The sequence below is a fragment of the Canis aureus genome, chromosome 5 (assembly GCF_053574225.1).
Source record: "Canis aureus isolate CA01 chromosome 5, VMU_Caureus_v.1.0, whole genome shotgun sequence".
Lineage (NCBI taxonomy): Eukaryota > Metazoa > Chordata > Mammalia > Carnivora > Canidae > Canis > Canis aureus.
Window position 1 is genome coordinate 77943299 of NC_135615.1, and position 19482 is coordinate 77962780.

The 19482-nt window shown below is 40.3% G+C and overlaps 1 protein-coding gene across 4 annotated transcripts in view; it reads right to left on the reverse strand.

Moving 5' to 3' along the window:
* Positions 1–13651: 13651 nt before the first annotated feature.
* The window catches only part of CDC42 (cell division cycle 42), a 47054-nt gene continuing 41223 nt past the window's right edge, over positions 13652–19482 (reverse strand). For 3 of the 4 annotated variants that reach the window (XM_077899225.1, XM_077899229.1, XM_077899227.1), the window contains exon 6: positions 13652–15195. In XM_077899225.1, coding sequence (XP_077755351.1) covers positions 15106–15195 — 90 coding nt within the window. In that variant the 3' untranslated portion in view covers positions 13652–15105. Of the gene's footprint in view, positions 15196–16480; positions 16666–19482 lie in introns of those variants that run through there. The other variant, XM_077899226.1, reaches the window with a different exon arrangement.

The following is a 19482-nucleotide window of genomic DNA, read 5'->3' on the forward strand; positions in this document are numbered from 1 at the left end:
AGATATACAAATCCCCTCCTTGGCGGCAGAAGGGGAATGGGAGAAACCAGTCAGTAGGAAATCTTTTTGGATGACCCAGGAAAACGCTGAAGATTCCGCTTTCCCTGGCTCACCTGTTCTGGCCAGCTAGGCTCAGAACTGTAAGAAAATGGCCCACTCCCAGTACCCACCTTTAAGAGGACTTCTCTGCCTGCATACATTCCAACCAACCCCAATCGTCTCTACATCCCTGAAATAAACCAATTCCCTTCAACTCCCATCCAACACATGGACATTTCACTCCTCCCTGGCAGTCTAAATGATTTTGCTACTTATAGGGACAGAATATGTCTATCTGTAACAAAAGGGGTCTTAGTCTACAACTTCCCTAAACAAAGAGTCTGCACCAAAGTTTAGTTCATGATCCAATTTTTAAAAATGGGGAGAATTAAGGACTGATGCTTGGCTGCAGGTTAAGTGAAAGATACTCAATTATTTGAGAAATGGAATGCAAGATCACTGGCTCCGGAGGGCAGTAATGGTTCTAAGAATTATAAGGCTAAAAGTATGAGTGACAAGTGACTGTGGGCAGTGGGTTCTTTTCCCAGCAATTTGAGAGTTTTTCCCAGGGGCAATGAGAAAAACAGAAACTCAAGAACCCTTGCTAAGTCCCAGGTGCACAACCAACCAGACTTTTCTTGCTATTTCTCTGCCATCTAGTGGCTCCTCTAGAGCATTGCAGGCCCACCTCTGGCCATTTCCTCCGCCCCTCCACTATCTTCCTAAATAATCTTACCACTTATGCTGGGTGCTTCCTCTACATTACTGCTAGTCTTCATAATACTGCAAGATGGCCTTTAATTCCATTTTTCAAACAGGAAAATCAAAGCTCACAGAAGTCACTTGTCCAGGGTTGCCCTGAAGGTCAGTGGAGAACGTGATACCTAAGTTCATCTTCATGCCCTTGCTTTGTTATCACTCATCCTGGAGGAACAGAAAGCCCCCAAACTAAAGACACTCTCAACTTCTCCATAAATATCTAGGTTTCAAGCTCCTCACAGTTAGCTACCATGCTGGTCAAACAGATGGACACTCCCTCAGCTTCAGGATACACCAAGCATGGCACTGGGCAAATCACCCCACTCAACTTCTCCGTTTGAATATTGGAAGGTCACACAAAAAACATGTACAGAGGGATGCCTGGGTCGCTCAATGGCTGTGTCTACCTTCAGCTCAGGTCGTGATCCTGGGCTTCTGGGATTGAGTCCTGCATCAGGCTCCCTACAGGGAGCCTGCTTCTCCCTCTGCCTGTGTCTCTGCCTCTCTCTGTGTCTCTCTTATGAATAAATAAATAAAATCTTAAAAAAAAAAAAAAAAGGACACAAATGTTCACAAAAGCAGTATGCATAGTAGCTGAAAGGTGGAACAACTCAAGAATCAATCAACTGATAAATGAATTAGACAAAATGAACTGCATATCCATACAACAGAACATTTAGCCATAAAAAGTAATTAAGTTCTCATATATGTTAAAATATGGAACCGTAAAAACATTATGTTAACTGGAAGAAATCACAAAGGACCACACATTGTGTGATTTCATATAAATGGCAAATCTACATCAAGAGAAAGTAGGTTAGTAGTTGCTTAAGGATGGAGGGACTAGGGGCAAGGGAGAAGGGTTTAGGAGGTGACAGCTAAAGGTGATGGGGTGAGTTTCTTTCTGAGGTAAAGATGATGTTCTAAAACATATCGTGGTCATATTGTACAAGTCAATGAATTATAAAACACAATGAATTATACACTTTAAGTGAATTGTACAGTATGTTTTATCTAAATAAAACTATTGCACCCTACCCCACCCTCCCAAAAAAGTGAGAGGGTTAGGCTAAATAGCCTCTAAGTGTCCTTCTAGTTGGCTTTTTACCAGATAGTTATCTATCACTCAGTCCCAGCACTGGTGACTTGGCCTGAACCAACTCAAACTGGTATTAAGATTAGTCCCATCAAAGGCCACCTGAGTAACTTGGCTCCACACCCTCCCCTCAAGCTCTAGGCAGCCTCTGCCTGGAATAGGTGGCTAGCCTGTCTTCCTACCTTAAGGAACCCAAAACACAGGCATCTACACACCTACTGACGCTAGGAAAGAAAAATAGGGCAGATAACAGCCTGCCTCCAGTTCTGGTCTTTTTTCCTTTTACAGAGGTTTTCCTAAAGTGTGGATCCAGCCTGAGCTCAACCTGAGAATACTCATTCACACTGGTGGGGTCGGGGTCAGCATATATGGTGGGAAACACACTGGCTCTGGAATCAGATGGATCTAGAGCTGAATCATGGTTTCATCATTTTTCAACTTCCTTCGGCAAGTTACTCTGAGCCTAAATTTCCTGAAAAACAGTTATGAGTAAGTGCTCATTACTGTTAGAGAACCAGCATGTGTATTATTTGGGAGTAAGAGTATCACAAATCAGACCCACTATCTGGAATTCCCATCAGGAATACACTCTCTCCTGTGAGCCATAGCTCAGTAACTGTATATTCTTTGAGACAAGCTGTCTCAAAGTGCCACCTGATTATTCTCCTCACTGACAGTCTTCCAAGCACTTAGGTAGAGAGTGTGATGGCCTACAACCTCTAGGGAAAAACTCTCGTTTCTGCAGATTTCCTGTTTTCCTATGAAATACTGTTTTGCTACTTTTCACTAAGAACTGTTCATCCAGTCATTTAAAATAGAGAGTATCCTCTGGGCCGCCTGGGTGGCTGTCAGTTAAGTGTCCGACTCTTGGTTTCAGCTCAGGTCATGATCTCAGGGTTGTGAGACTGAGCCCTAATTGGGCTCTGCGCTGGGCATGGAGCCTGCTTAAGATTCTCTCTCTTCCTCTTACCCTCCACACCACCGCTCTCGGTCTTTCTCTCTCTCAAAAGAAAAAAAAAGTGAGAATCCTCTGCTGTGAAACACTAACAAAATCCTAGACTGTATATATGATCTAGGTTGGCTCTGCCACTAAATAACCTTAGATCTATCTCTTCTAGGTATATAAGACCTGTCCTGAAAACCTGTGACTGCTAATACTCATCTGTTTAACAATCAATCAAACAAATAGTATGTCTGAAGTGGAAAAGATGTCTATAACCAGAAAGTAGAAAAATGCTGTCAGGGCCAGACTAGCCACTTGCTCAATTTTTAGCTGTTATCACTGGTACCATACTACCCAGACCTTCTCTCTGTGTGATCTAACTTTTCTTTCTACAAGACTCAACATGGATTTGTCATCCTGCTTTTAATAGACTCCTGAGGAGATAGGTATTACTAGTAGCCCCACAAGAAAAATACCAAAGTTAAAATAATGGCTAAGATCACAAAACAGGTAAACAGTGGAACTAAGATCCAAACGCAGGCAGTCTGGTTCAGAAGTCTCTGTTCCTAATTATTCCTCTATACTGCCTCTTACAAAATGGACACTATATAAGCAAATGTTCCCTGAAATGAGCAAACACCAAAGAGTAAATCACACTAGGTGACTTAACATTTTCAACCGATTAACATAAAACTGGATGATTTTCTATGAGAATTCCCTAACAGACTAATCTTTGTCCTTTCATCTGACTCTATATTCACTGGGGGGTGAAGATACGTTATCCACCAATCCTTAGGACAATTCTGCAAAAGGTTAGCAGACTCAATTTAAAGATGTGTAAATCAAAACTAAAAAGCTAAAGCAGTCTGTTCAAACACAGCTACTCAGTGACAGAGTCTAATTCAAATTTACATTCCTCTACTCCAAAGTATATATGCTTTTCTTATTATTCAATATTCCTAGATCCCTTAATATAACACTGGCACCAGAATGATTCTCAAAACACAAACAACAGCAAATGTTCTACCTGCTTTATATAAATCGTAGTGGAGAATGCCAGGATACTTTTAAGAGAGAATGCCAGATACTTTTAAAAGCATCTACTTTCACTAGATCATTATATTAATGCCTGGATCATAATGGTATTCCCAGAAGGAAGTGATTCCTAAGAGAGGGAAATATGCATGTGCCTTGCCACTCTTAAAAATCATATTTATCCTACAAGCAAAAACTAAGCTAGTCTCTATTGGACATTGCAATATATTAAAGCATTATAGATGGAACCAAACTTTAGTATCTCAAATATATCAATGAAAATCTAATTCTTCTTAAAGACTCAATAGTCTACTTGTACATTTCATAAACAGGCTTTACAGATTTTTATTAACAACCTGTCAACAGCAAAAAAAAATTTAGAGCTGTAGAGATGACCTGTACCAGTGACATTCACATCTCTTGGAAGAGCCCTAGAAGTCCCACAGTGGGGTACAAAGCACGTACATCTACATTTGGGACAAGGAGCAGTGGGAGAGCAAAACTGCTTGCCTGGCTTCAATTGCAGCATCAATGTTCCACAGGGCACCTTTTCTATTCCCCTCATGGAGCCCTCTGTAAGATTTTACTTGGAAGAAAGAAGATGGCACTGCTAAAGAGACACAAACCAAAAAGGAAGAGAAAATCACTTTTATCTATACATGGGGAAACTGACGCCCAAAGAGGTACAGCAACTTGTCCAAAGAAAGTGGTGGCTCAACCTCAAACCTGGGTTTCCAGCGACTGATCCAGAGAGTTATATTACTACCATGGGAGAGAAATGAGAGAATATCAAACACCATAATGCAAGCTAAATGCAAAAACAGGGCTCCATTTAGTCACGCTGCATTTACTAGGGGCCAAGATCCCTGAGGGCTAAGGAAAGACCGATCTTAGAGCACACTGGCATCTAAGACAGGGAAATTTCTGCAAACTCAGCACCCTGGGGTGAAGTCATTCTCGCATGAGTCAAGTGAAGAATTCACAGTGCCTGCCCACCCTTCACAAGCTTCCAAGGGATGCATCGAACTCCCTAACAGTTACTGAAACAGTTGTGAAGTCCTCAAGTTATGAAAGAAAGGGGGGCAGCTCTTCAGGGAGTAAGAGATTCAGAACCAAGCCCAAAATCTCTCCCCCATCACATCAACGCAGACCTTCCAAAGCTTTACGATGGAGGTCTAAGAAGCTGGAAATGAGGCTCCACTGTGGGTCTGGAGCTCCAAACAAATGGCCAGCCCTATCACAGAGTTGGTTAGAGATGAGACGTAAGGGAGGGTAACATATACTCTCATGCTCGCTGAAAGTCATCCTATTCCTGGACGTGGAGCTGAGGGCTCCTCACTCATATAGCAGCCTGAGACCCAGAAGTCAGCAGGGTTCTCTGGCCCTGGTCTGAAGAGAGCTGATGAGGATGAGGATGAGGATGGTGATGACAGCTTCAATCCATCACATTTACTGTCTAGTACCTCCTGCTTGCAAACACTGTGCTAAGTGCTTTACATACAGTGTTTCATGTAACCTTCACAACTCACAGGTAAAGAGTTAAGTATAGCTATTTCCATTTCACAGAGAATGCAAAGCTCAGAAGGTTGAAGCTACTTGCCTAAGGTCAAAGGATCTAGTAACAGAACCAAAACTCAAGTTCAAAGCCAGTTATGCATTTTCTATCACAATGCCAACCTGTTTAACCTTACTCTTGCCATTTGACAACTGGTACCATCTAGCCACCTCCCTTTCAGGGTTGTATTTAAGGACCTAGTGAAATCACTAATATAAAACCTGATCTGAGGTTTCTAACACCTAAACTCCCAACAGTGTGAAGACCCCTAACCTTTGTGGAGAGAAGGTGGAGCTCCAGAATCCCAAACACCTCACTTTATTTGGGTCAAACTAATGAGATTTTTGTGACCTAATACAGTTCCTTTCTCCTAATAGGCCCCTATTAAGACATACAGAAAACAACGGTGCTATTCTAAAGGCCACCCTGTGGAATGGTAAAGAGAAAAGGAAAAGGTGCCAGGTTTCAGAGCTGGCACTCCCATCATCCCTCTGGCATTGGGTACTCACTAAAGTCCAGCTTTCTCATCAACAAACCCTGCTCTGTCAATTCACAAAGCTGCAACAATTTTTTAAAAGGGTAGCTGAACAGACTCTAGGGGCAGACTACCCAAATTCAAAGGCATCTCAATATCCTCTAAAGCTACATAAAGGTAAAGAATATTATTCTCTCATGCTACAATTGCTCCTCAAGTTGCCTTCCCCAAAAACTCCTACCCAGTTAACCTGTCATTGTAGATGAAGCCTTTTATACTGCTATCCTTGCTCTGGGCATCATACAGTACTTGAACTACAATTTCAGCATTATAATTAGTCACATATTTTTATTTTCACAAGATACCAATGGCAAAGCACACAGTTCCAGAATCAGACAGATCAGAGATCCAACTCTGGCTGAAGACATTAAGCAATTATATGGAATCTCAGAGTCCTTATCTATAAAATGAAGATATCTGTAGTATCAATCTCAAAAAGCTGTTGTGAGGACTAGATGTGATAATACTGTGGCTTTAACATAGTGCAAACCACAGAGTATGTGCTCAATAAACATAGCTGTTCTCTCACCACAGTATGGTCTGTTTCTGTATGATCCTCAGTAATTTCGGCCCTTCCCTGAGTGTGACTGATGTTCCCTCCGTCTTGAACTCATTCACTTGTTTAAAAGGGGCCCTTAAAAGCTAGCTCTCTTCTTCTTACACTTGTCCCAAAGCAGGGCTCCAGGCCCCTCCCCAAACATGCCAGGTGTCTCCCATCTTTGTTCACATTCTCTCCACCCAGAAATCCATACTCATCCATCCAACCCCATCCCATGTATCTCTGCATGTCCAAACCAGACCTGTCTTTTAAGATATAACTAAAATGTCACCTTTTTCAAGAAGTCGTTCCTGAATTCCTTTCATCCCTCCACGCCAGCACCTCCCACCAAAAAATATACACAGTGGAATGTGATTTCTCTTCTTCCTGGTACGCTCAGTTACCTAACTCCCTTACTTACATCCTTACTAGAACCAACTTCATCCACCCTGCTATCAGAGGCCCCCAGTACTAAACAAACATCTACCTGTTAAACTGACTTTACACAAAAGTCTGAGAGATTTGTGTTTTGTGGGTTTTTTAAAGATTTTATTTATTTATTCAGGAGAGATAGAGAGACAGGCAGAGACAGAGGCAGAGGGAGAAGCAGGCTCCCTACAGGGAGCCCAATGCAGGACTCGATCCCAGGACCGCAGAATCATGCCCTGAGCCAAAGGCAGATGCTCAACTCCTGAGCCACCCAGGCATCCCAAAGAGATTTGTGGTTCTTAATGTAAAATGTCTTCTGAGTATTTCTTATCCCTTAATATGTTCATAAACTAGTGTGAACCAGCTTCAGAGATTTAGCCAATCTAAAACAACCAGTCCTGGTAATTCTGGGACACAGGGGAAACTGCACAGCTGACCTGATCTTCAGAGGATTTTTGTTTCTCTACCTCCCAGATGTCCTAAAAAGACAAAGCAACTTCAGAGGTGAAGCATCTAGAGTTCTCTGGATACTACAAACTGTACACATGAAGTACCTCTACAATATTAAAAAGCTTGGGGGAGATCCCATCTCTGGGTCTTAGGTTCTTAAAGAAAGCTCTAAACTATCTGCAGCCCTAACACCCTAGTTCTAGAAGTATTCAATCTGTACTCCTAGAATTTCTAAAACACAGAATCTCCAATATATATATATCCAATAGTATTCCACAATGTTATCACACACAGCCTAAATTCTTCCCGTTGCAGTGCAAATCTGATGGCTGTTAATATTTTCATAGCACTTTTACATTTACAAAATATCTTCACCTATATGATCCTATTTAGTCCTCACAAACACCTCTGAGATATAGATGTTACCATTGTTCCTCATTTACAGATGAAGCAAATGGTGCTTAGGAACATTCACTGAACATATCCAAGATCACATGCTTAGTAAGGCCAGAGTCAAGACTCAGGGCAATTATTTCCCTACAGGAGACACCATCCTGAATTTATAGGTGTGAATAAAGCCTCAGACCGACCCTTAAGAGTCTCTCCTAGATAACTCAGAGTCTCCCCAGTCCCTCAGTGTACTGACTCAGCCTCTAAGCCTTTCTGCCTCACCACCTTTTCCCCACCCTTCTGCCATCTATCAAAACCCCAACAGGAGTGGTGTCCAGATAGTAGGTAAAGTATACCCTAGATTCAACGGCCAGAGTTTTAACTTAAATTCACCACTAGGTGGAGCTAATCTCAACAATCCAAGAAGCTCAACGGTTAGCTCACTGGGAAAGAGCACACGTGCCAGAGTTAAAAGTGGCTTAATAAATGGTTTAAAAGCAAGAAATAGATGGCACAGTACTGGCACAAGCTCACCCACCTTTTTGAGATTATGCCCCAATAGCCCTTGATCAGGGAGTTAAGAAAAAACTGTGCTTTTGGCTCAAGGGCACTAACTGCAAACCCCTCTTTAATTCCTGCCTCTGAGAACACTGGCCATCTGCACCAATGTACAGCTCAACCACAAACCAAGACACAGAAACTAAGACCCTATCCAGTCTGAATCCAGATGAATGAATGTTAATTCATCAGTATCAGGCCAGAACACAAAGGGAGCAGCTACCTATTTAATCATTCAGACTTAGATCAATCCACCCAAAACTAAATATTCACTGACAAAAGGGGGAAATAAAGCCACATAATAACACTGGCCCACACCCTGCCAAAAAAGGTCTGACAAATAAGGTGTGGGGGTGGGGGCGGGAGATGGGGGGTGGAGACATGACAGGGGACTTCTACCAGAGGAACAAAGTGACCTTGAAGTTGTTAAGTTAGCAAGACACTTCATCTCCTAGAAGTCCAACTTAGTCTGTAAAAACTTCAGTTTCATACTCATTTCTAGTACTAACTTTACACTATTTGGAATATGGTTCAATGTACTCTCTGTAGGTGAACCGGAATTATTTGTGAGGGGAATGAAAAAGATATCCTTCTCCAGTAAAACTATACTTGTCTGGAAATTATCAGGGAAACATAGCTGTCTACACTCTAGCTTTGAGTTAGAAAACCTTAGCTGATCTTTACAACTCAAGAAACTGCTCTCTCTCACATTGCTGAAGATCTCAGTGCCAGTTCACCATAAATTATATCCCAATGAACTCTGTACATGTTCTTTTCTGGTTAAAGAGTCAAGAACTGAATGCCGGTTGGAACCACGAGTTTGGAAAAATCTCTTTCCTCAAAGAATAGGTAAAGCTGAAAAGACTTGTGACTCAAAATTACTCTAAAATTCATGTTGGATATAAATGAAACCTTAAGAAATTATTTAGTGGTATGGTTCTCAAACCTGGCAGAACAGTAAAATAATCTGGTAAGACTTAAAGAAGTGATGCTCCTCAAGACATAATTTGAAAAAAAGAACTTTTTTTGAAAAAAATAATTTAAGTGACATGATCTCCAGAAACTGCCTGAAATGGTCCCAGGCATTAATTTTCTTTTTTAAAAAATTAGCTCCCTAGATGACATTCAGAAAACCAGAGTTAAGAACCACTAAGCTGGGGCACCTGGGTGGCTCACTCAGTTGAGCGAACGACTTCTGATTTCCACTCGGGTCAAGATCTCTGGATCCTGGGATGGAGTGCAGGGGGGAGCCTGCTGGAGATTCTCTCTCTCCTGCTGCCCCTCCCCCCAACTCCCATGTGCTCTCTAAAATAAACAAAATTTTTTTAAAAGAAAGAAAAGGGAATAAAAGAACCACTGAGGTGTGCACTGGTCTCCAAACATATCTAATCAAGGTCCTAACTAGAAGTTTTTAAAACTAAATTGAGGGGCACCTGAGTGGCTCAGTGGTTGAGAGTATGCCTTCAGCTCAAGTCATTGGGATCGAGTCCCGCATCAGGCCCCCACAGGGAGCCTGCTTCACCCTCTGCCTGTGTCTCTCTCTGTGTTTTGTCTCCCCCATGAAAAGATAAATAAAAATCTTAAAAAAAAAAAAAAAAACTAAATTGATTCCCAGACCCCACTCCATATCTGCACATTCAGAGTCTCAGAGGAATTTTTTTTTTTTAAGTTTCCCATTAATTGTTGACCAACCAGGCAACTGACTTGCATCTGAGACCCCAATGATAACTAAATGCATAATTATTTTACAGCTAGAGCCTAGGAGAGTGAAAGTTATCTGCCAAAGGGCACACTGGGTTAGGGCTGTCCTGCTCCAGTGCCCAGCATGGAACAAGTGCTCTGATGAATGTGTGCCATGGGCATGCACACACAAACAAGAGTTTTACTTTCTTGATAACCATTCTAAGGGCAAAGAGACCAAATTGGTATTAAAAAAAAAAAAAAAAAAAAAAAGCTATCAAGTTTGCAAGGAAAATTCCAACTAGAAGTCAGGATCCCACGTCCATTTTATTCTCCACTATATCTTCAGAGCCTTATTAAGTGCTTTATAAAAAAAAAACTATTTAGAATTTACTATATATGAATGAATGAATGAATGAATGAATAAGTGGTACAGACTTTAGGCTTGGCTATATGGAATTTTCTGTACAAAGAAATATGAGAAATTAAATGTTCTTGAACCTTGTACCTGCTTTGGCTTACCAGGCTCACAATAAGAAGTCCACTCTTAGATAGCTACTGCTCTCTGGAGCTAGGCTCCAGCTGAGAAGCTTGCAGCCAACCTGAACCAAAGCTGAAACCTAGAGGCAAAGCCCAACTGACCCATCAGTAAAAGAAAAATAAGCTTGTGGTAAGCCAGAGGGTTAGGCTGGTTTGTAATGCAGCATTAAGCAAAAGCTAATGACATGAGGCTTAAGAAAAAGGTAGGGCACTTTGGAAATATACCCAAGTTAATATACTTATAAACTTAAAAGTATAAAGTTTAAAAGTATTTAAACAGTCCCAGAAAGAAAATAATAAGGTAAGGTCTTCTGTCATTCTATGTTGTTAAAGGACCACGCTCTAAAGTTGGAGGAACTCAGAGTAAGGCCTACAGGCAACAAGGAGATCGGAATTAGAAGTGCAATTTCAGGGCAGCCCGGGAGGCTCAGCGGTTTAGCGCCACCTTCAGCCCAGGGCCTGATCCTGGCAACCCGGGATCGAGTCCCACGTCAGGCTACCTGCATGAAGCCTGCTTCTCCCTCTGCCTGTGTCTCTGCCTCTCTCTGTGTATCTCATGAAGAAATAAATAAAATCTTTAAAAAAAAAAAAAGAAGTGCAATTTCAAGCTACTTCCCTCAACATGTCATGACCCTAACAGGAAGAGCTCAGCCCCTCCCGAAAGATAACGAAGTTGCCACTTCCTGGTGAAATGCTGTCCCTTATCCACCGGTTATACACCAAATCTCTAACAGAGGTTAGCCATACCCAGCAGCACTAAGTTGCGATCCTCCTCAAGAAGCAGGGTCCTTGTGTACCAGTTTCTTAGCACTGAGTATCTAAAAAGCTACCAATAATATCAAAATGGGAGGAGAAAAAAAGAAAATATTACAAAACTAACAATGAAGGAAAAAAATACCATTATTTTTATCCATTCTATGAAGACAGCAATTAGAAGACACCATGGGGGTTAATGACAGCTTTTCAAAACAAACAAAAAACAAAAACAAAAAAATAGTAAAAATACTACTAAATTAACTACAAATTTTAAGAGATATTCTGACAATGTGAAGATTGAGGATATATATAACTCAGAATGAAGGAAATACTACAATTGGTGTTTTCATACCATCATCCTCCCTTCCCCTTGGAATATGCTCCCCTATTGGCATAAAATCCAGCCCTAAGGGTACAACTTTAACAAACTACAGAACCTATTTCTAAAAGCTTCAATAAAACAGATATTTTAGAAAACCAGAGATGTATTAGTGTCATATTAGCCTAAATGTTGTACGTTTTGCCACAAGCTAAGTCTGCTAAGGGTTGTTTTTATTTTTTTTTTAATTTTTTTTTAAGTTTTTTTATTTATTTATGATAGTCACAGAGAGAGAGAGGCAGAGACACAGGCAGAGGGAGAAGCAGGCTCCATGCACCGGGAGCCCGATGTGGGATTCAATCCCGGGTCTCCAGGATCGCGCCCTGGGCCAAAGGCAGGCGCCAAACCGCTGCGCCACCCAGGGATCCCTAAGGGTTGTTTTTAAAGAACACTTTTCCAATCTCTAGATCACACTCCCTGAGCAGTATCAGTTCACTAAGCCAAGATGACAAACAAGTTTAAGTCAAATAGAAAACAGTATTAAAAAAAAAAAAAAAAACCACAGTATCAGCTTCATCCATTTGTCACCCATGTGCTTCTGATTATGTGAAAGTCAAATTAAAAATATTTAATTAGGGGTGCCTGGGTGGCTCAGTTGGTTAAGCATCTGACTTTTGATTTCAGCTCAAGTCATGATCTCAGTGTCAGGAAATTGAGCCCCATGTTGGGCTCCATGCTCAGCATGGAGTCCGTTTGAGAATCTCTCTCTCTCCTTCTGCCCCTCCCCTGGCTCATGTTCTATAAATTATCAGATAAATAGGTAAGATCTTTATAAGAAAATATTTAATTAGAAAATGATGTTAGCTTCAATCAGTCCCCTTCTCTTTGTTGTTGTTCTGATGTATGATTTCATTGACCCAATCATGTGACCTGCTTTATTTCATTCATTCTTAAAATCATGTACCATCTAATGACTATTTTTAGAGCCATCTCTCATGTGTCAAACACTAATAATCTAGGCCAGGGATAGAGCAATAATCAGGATGGACCTATGTGCCACTGTACTAAGAACCAGGGATATATGGTCCCTGCTCTCTAGGATCTCAGAGCACAACCCTATACCTCTCCCTAGCACGGTCAACAAAGAATAAGTAAGAAACACTGGTTAAAATCAGTAAAACTTAAATCTGCCTCTTTCTCAACCCTTCCCAACCAAGCTACCTAGTTAGCTCCAGCACACCATGGAATCAAGCCAAATATGGTTCCACCTAGAAAACCACCAAAGTGATGGCAGCCTGGGTGGTTCAGTGGTTTAGCACCACGTTCAGCCCAGGGCCTGATCCTGGAGACCTGGGACCAAGTCCCATGTCGGGCTCCCTGCATGGAGCCTGCTTCTCCCTCTGCCTGTGTCTTTGCCCTCTCTCTTTCTCTCTCTCATAAATAAAATCTTTAGAAAAAAAGAAAACCACCAAAATGAGGTTATGTTACACCAAAGCTCTTAGTTTTCTAAGACTCTCCTACAGATCAGTATAATGCCCTGAAGGTAGATGAATCATTCCTGTCACCTAAAGAAAATGTATCCCATATTCAGATTCACAACACAGAATCTGGAATCTGATGGAAACATCTGAGTAACAACCTAGGACTAATGGTTCTCCAACTAGGATGTGTTACAGAAATACATGGAAAACTTTTAAATACCCATTGCTCAAGCTGTACTCCAGTTAGTAACAAAATCTGAAAAGCACTGATACAGAAAACTGGCTGCTCTCCAACTAACCAATGGATGAGAGAGGTGTGCTGGTATTCCCGCCAAACTTAGGGGAGAAGACACAAACCTGAACATACAGAGGGAAAACCATCACCTCAAACTGAGGCCAGAAAGGAAATCAGTACATTTAAAAAAAAAAAAAAAAAAGGCTTAAGATCTTATCCCAAAATTTGTTAGAAATTGAGGTTACTAAGAGTCAAGTTCCCACTCCAAGTATCTAAAAACAGGCGGAGGGAAAAGAACAACCCCCAGGCTGGCTTGTGAAGGGTTTTTTGTTTGTTTAATACATCTGAAAAGAATGCATATACAAAGAATTGAGACATGAGAAAGCATTGGTTCAACACTAATGAATCTACAAGAATTAGGATTTGGGGAAGGGGGAGAAGATTACCTAAATATTTTTAAAAATTGGAAACTGCGACCAAAATAAGTGGATAATATCCCTATTAACACTTATGAAGAGTCTTCATAAGACTCCATGATTTTATTAAACTAGAGAGCCTTAACTAGCTACTCTAGGGTTCCTCATATGCAAAACAGAAATAAGGGGATTCCCCTGACTGGTCCCCATGTTGTTAAATGTTCTCCCCACCCCCACCCCCACCCCCAGCTTCTTCATGAAGCAGGTCTCCATCCTCCCAACTTAAAAGAGGATGTGCATCATTCCCCTAGACATCTGTCTCCTAGCGCCACCTCTCACATTTCTTCGATTCACCAGGTCTTCAGTTGTGTTCTAGGAACACTGTTATCATACACTATTAAGCTGGACATCTATGCTAAGCATATAAGACAATGACTGACAGGGAAAAAAATGTTTTTTAATTACGTACTCAATCCATTTGGTGTATTTCAAAAGGTGCAATACTTTTCTTCATTTATCAGTGAAAGAAGTTAGAAATTAACTTCAAAAAAAATTCAGTAAATGGCAAACAAATTTCCTTGAAAGTCACAGTCACATATATAGTGCATCCTAGAAAAGAGGAGGGGCAAGACAGGTTCCACCCACTTTCATGAGTTTCATCAAATACTGGACCTACTCAAGGGTGGAGAGAAAAGGCAACTTTCAAAAAGGAGTATGTTATTAAATGAGGCATTTACTATACTCCTTCCTAAGAGCACCAGATGGGGAACAAGTTTTCTAAACTAGATCTAGGAAGTGGAATGTGGAATCAATCCGTCCTCCTCCCCTTAAGGGCTGTCCAATGGTTAATGAATTTAAAAAACATGACTAAATAAAAACAAACCCCACACACACTCCCCGCACCACCACCCCACCCCACCCCCGCAAAAAAAAAACAAAAAAAAACAAAAACAAAAACAAAAACAAAAACAAAAACTAAATGTCCCAGATCATTCTCCAGAGTGGATGGAGCCCGGGAGCAGCTTCAACAACCCAAATTAGTCTGTTACAGAGTCATCACAAGCATGCCTTGCTTTTAAACAAAAAAAAAATTTTTTTTTGAAACGACAGAACAAAAACTAGTACTAATCACTTTTCTGACGATACACAATTACTCAAATTAACTAGTACTGAGAGGGGTAAGGGGACCATACCTATATGGGCCTTGTCTCACACGAGTGCATGTGGGTAGGTGCAGGGCATTTGTCATTATTGCAAAAACGAATTTTAATCTTTAATCTTTAGTTTGATTTAACATTGCTTTTAGTACGATGCTGACACCAGTTGTGCAGAAAGGGCTCTGGAGAGATGTTCATAGCAGCACACACCTGCGGCTCTTCTTCGGTTCTGGAGGCTCCAGGGCAGCCAATATTGCTTCGTCAAATACATTCTTTAGGCCTTTCTGAAAAGGGGTAGAGAGAAAAAAATGGGCAGTCTGATTTTCAGTATCAAATTAAAACATTCAAACCCCCAAGAGTCGGCAAAGAACAAAACGTTAAAAACAACTCTGAATCTCAACACAATCATCCCATTTCATTAAGTTTTGTCCAGGCAGGACAACTGGAAGGATCCAGCAATTCAGGAGCAGAGGACTGGATATTCATGAATGAGACAGTGGTCCTTTGAGAAAGCTTTTTGCAGACCAATGTATGTCACAAGAAGCAAACAAGCCACATGTGTCATTTGCTCATTCAATATGAGTTGTATAATATGCTGCTGAAACATTTTACATAAAAACAAGTGAAGCAGCTCTGCATTCCAATGAAACAGCGGAGTATGGAACAGGACCAAGAGGGCCGGCAGTGGGCAGCAGCATCCTTGTTACATGGAAGGCGCAGGCAAGGATGGAGAGAGCGGCTACCGCAGCTGCATCAAAGACCTTCACTCTGAACTCCCTGCATCCCACCAATCAGACAGAGCCAGGGGGCTCAAGGAAGCAAAATGTGGGCACCTGATACATATGTAAAACTAGAACCAGTCAGTGCAACAAGAATAAAGCTTCATCAGGCATTTATACAAACAATTGTATATTTTTAATTTCAAAATTTGAAGGTAACCACAATTTTATGTTTCCCTCAGAACAATAAAATCAGAAGCAGGAAAATATAAAGGTGGCAGCTTTACATCTCAACATTAACAAACCTTAAGTCAACTGTTAAAATGGATGCTATTCTTAAAAGATAGTGTAACAAATGATTTCATAAAGCAGTAGCAGATACATTGATACCTTTCCCACCCCAGACTGACAAATACTCCACTAAAGCACAGACAGCCAAAGCAATAGCAACACAAAGTTTCACTGCACAAAGGAAAACCAGAGAAGAATCCTCCCTTCCCCATTACACTCTACTAGCAGGTCACCCTTTTTCCATAAAGTTTGTCATGCAATTACAATTACAATTGATCATAAGAGTAAAATGATGTTTGTGTTACCTTCTCCATCTAGAGCTAAGAAGTGTTAGAACTCTTATTTTTTCCAAGAGAACATTCTTAATGCCACACCAAGTTCCCTTTTAAAATAGTAATCCAAACCAAAAGCTCTAAGCATCAGGCAACTCAAGAAGCAGAAAGTTAAACAAGTCCAACTTGACTACTGATCACAAAAAATATTCTATAAGATATTGCATTCTTGATCAAAAACTAATACAGAGGTTGCTCTTAGGTGGTGAGTAAAAAGACGCAGAGGCTTTCAAACAGGATGGTTTTATTCCTTTGTTTTTAAATGCTCTTTCTACAGTAGTGGGACAGGAAGCAGCAGCAAAGAGGGGAAGGAGAAAACAGTTTAGAATATACAGCACTTCCTTTTGGGTTGAGTTTCCGGAGGCTCGAGGGCAGCTAGGATAGCCTCATCAAACACATTCTTCAGACCTCTCTACAAGACAGAGGGGAGGAGAGAGAATAGCAGCCAGGTTAGAGGATTAGAAAGACTAGCAGATACAATAGCAGTCCGGATTAAATGGGCTGAATTCACAGAAGCAATGTGCCTTCAGAAAAATAACTGCCAGAAAGCGAGATCTTAAGCCCATTATCAGGACAGTAGATAATTGAACAGAAACTTCTTACATAAAAAAGGTTAACTGAGCAAGAAAGCAATTTTTATGAAAGTGCTATAAAAACAACATTTTAATGAAAATGCCAGGAGGAAAAAATAGATATGTAAGCGAAAGATAAATCAAGTAAGCCTTGTAGAACTCCCCAGTATTTCCAGTGAGAAGAATGGCACACACATTCTGGAACTAATTCAATTACAATTTCAGGCTTCTGTGAATTCAGCCCTTGAATAACTGAAGGACACAAATAGCAGACTAACAGGCATGCCACATGTTTCTAGATTCAATGACATAACTGGATGGGATTAATCAAGATTTAGAGTAAATCCGTTTCCCAGAACAAAATGGTGCAGATATTTACAAAGAGTGTTAATTGTTCAACAGTACCACCTAAGAGAAGTTTAAGGAACAGACTCTAGAAACAGCATACACTTCAGTTATTCAGTAATGTTATTAGAGCAAGTAACCACCACCCAAGTCATAAGAAAACAAAGAATGGGGTCCTAGAATGAGTTTTAGCAAGCAGTCCAATGCTTTAAGATGTCCGCATGGATATCAGAGCATAAAGCATGGAGTGAAAACAAAGAATATTCTCGAATCTACAGGGATTAAGATGCAGAAACACACTTACACCTCAGGCAGAACTCCAACGTGACAGTGTGACTCAGTAGCACTGGTACCTTGGGCCCAGGTCTATAGACTCATTTAAACTCACCTAAATCTGAAGCCACAGGTTTACCACCCAAAGAGGTTTCGTGTGTTCTTTAAGTCAATTTGATCAGTTTGGTAAAAATTTCCCAAAAGTCCCAGAATACCACTCCAGTAACAAGTACCAGCCCCAGACAATCCCAGGTATTCCCACGCCCACCCTAGGCATCCCAGAGGACTGGCACCTATATATCCCATGAGGTACAAAATAAATGAGAAATAACATTAAGTACTTATACAGAAGCAAAGAGGTTAAAAAGTTTTCTTCTATGTCTTTTACAAAGTAAAAATGCTAAACAAAAGTTCCTATGGAATTCTTTCTACACATCTCAGAGCAAACTCTGGTAGTCAAATATAAAAGGAAAAGAGGAGGGTGGAAAGGGAAATTCCTTTTATAAGGTGGAAGAAAAAAAAAGGACAACCATGTGAAACTAGGGCACCCCTTCATAAAAAGCAAGTCCTTTCTTGCTTATTGACAAAGATAGCTACTGCTCTACAAAAGAAAACTAATCTTTGCTTTACCCACACTATCTGATCATATGAAGAATCCAGTTTTAGAGGAACCAACAAGATAATCTGAAGTCCTAAAAATTCTATCTCCCAAATAAATACAACCAAACACCCCATTTTCTATCTTCTGACTTCTCCAAATGCCAAAATCTGGCTTTAAATAAATAAATATATATATATATATATATATATATATATATATATATATATATATATAGTTGCTAAATCTTTTCAATTTCCTACTGTCTGCAAAGTGACTTACTGTATAAACCTGTTCATACTGTAAGAAAATCTTAAATGGAAGCATCCAGTTCTTTAAATAAACTTCACCAGTGACCTAGAACTGGGTTCACATGGTCTATTTGCCTCCATTTCCCCCAAAAGCAACCCATATTTAGAGAACAAGGGTATGCAACGGATGCATATAGTTATAATCTGACACACGTTTCACATACATCCTTCCCCAACACACACATGCACACACACAAACACCCCTCTCACAGTTTTCTGTATCAAAACAGAAACATTGGGCTTTTTTTTTTTTTTTTTCTAAATCTCAGTGCTATGGATATAAATCTTCTGAACTTTAAAAAATCTTTTACAATAGAACTGAACTGCCAAGGAAAGTTGGGTTTGGGAGAATGACTTTAGACCTGGAAGTAATCCTGTGGAATATCCAGCTAAGCATAAAAATTTTATCTTCAAATATCCAACCTAGCACTGAATTGGAGATTATTAAATTATGTCTAGGCCATACATACTAAACACCTAGTACATGCATAATAGGTAATTATATATGCTATTTGCCTTAGTATACATATAATCAATCAGTATACATGTCTTTTAAAAAACTTAATAAAAAGAGCCTATTACCTAAAAAAAAAGTAAGCACGATAAATCAAAGTGGATTTAATGTAATTTTAAGAAACCTCTTCAGCCCTGCCCTATTTTAATTAGACATATTTGCTCAATGTTCAAACCTCAAAAGCACCAGTACCAATAGAATAAAATAGTTCTGTGCTATTTCCATTTTTTCCTTTGTCCCCAAAACAGTACTCCAAGGGGAAAATTGGTCAGTAAAACCATGAGGGTGGAAAAGATGAAACCACAGGTCAGTTACAGGTCTCTCTAAATATTCTAACACTGCCCCCTATCCTCAGAATCTGATGTTTCCCATTAAACTAGAGGAGCTCCAATTAAATTATTCAGAAAGGGACAAAAGGATAGAAAGGATCATATGATGAAGGAATGTCTCTAAACACACAGGAACTGACATCCTTTTATAAAGCATGCTTAAGAAATAGCCAAAGCAGCTTTCTCTGACATCAAAGTCTCAATTACAACTAATTCCCTATGTCAGCTGAATTACCCCAGAAACTGTAGCATTAGCAGTCAAAATTGACAAGAAAAGATCAGATACA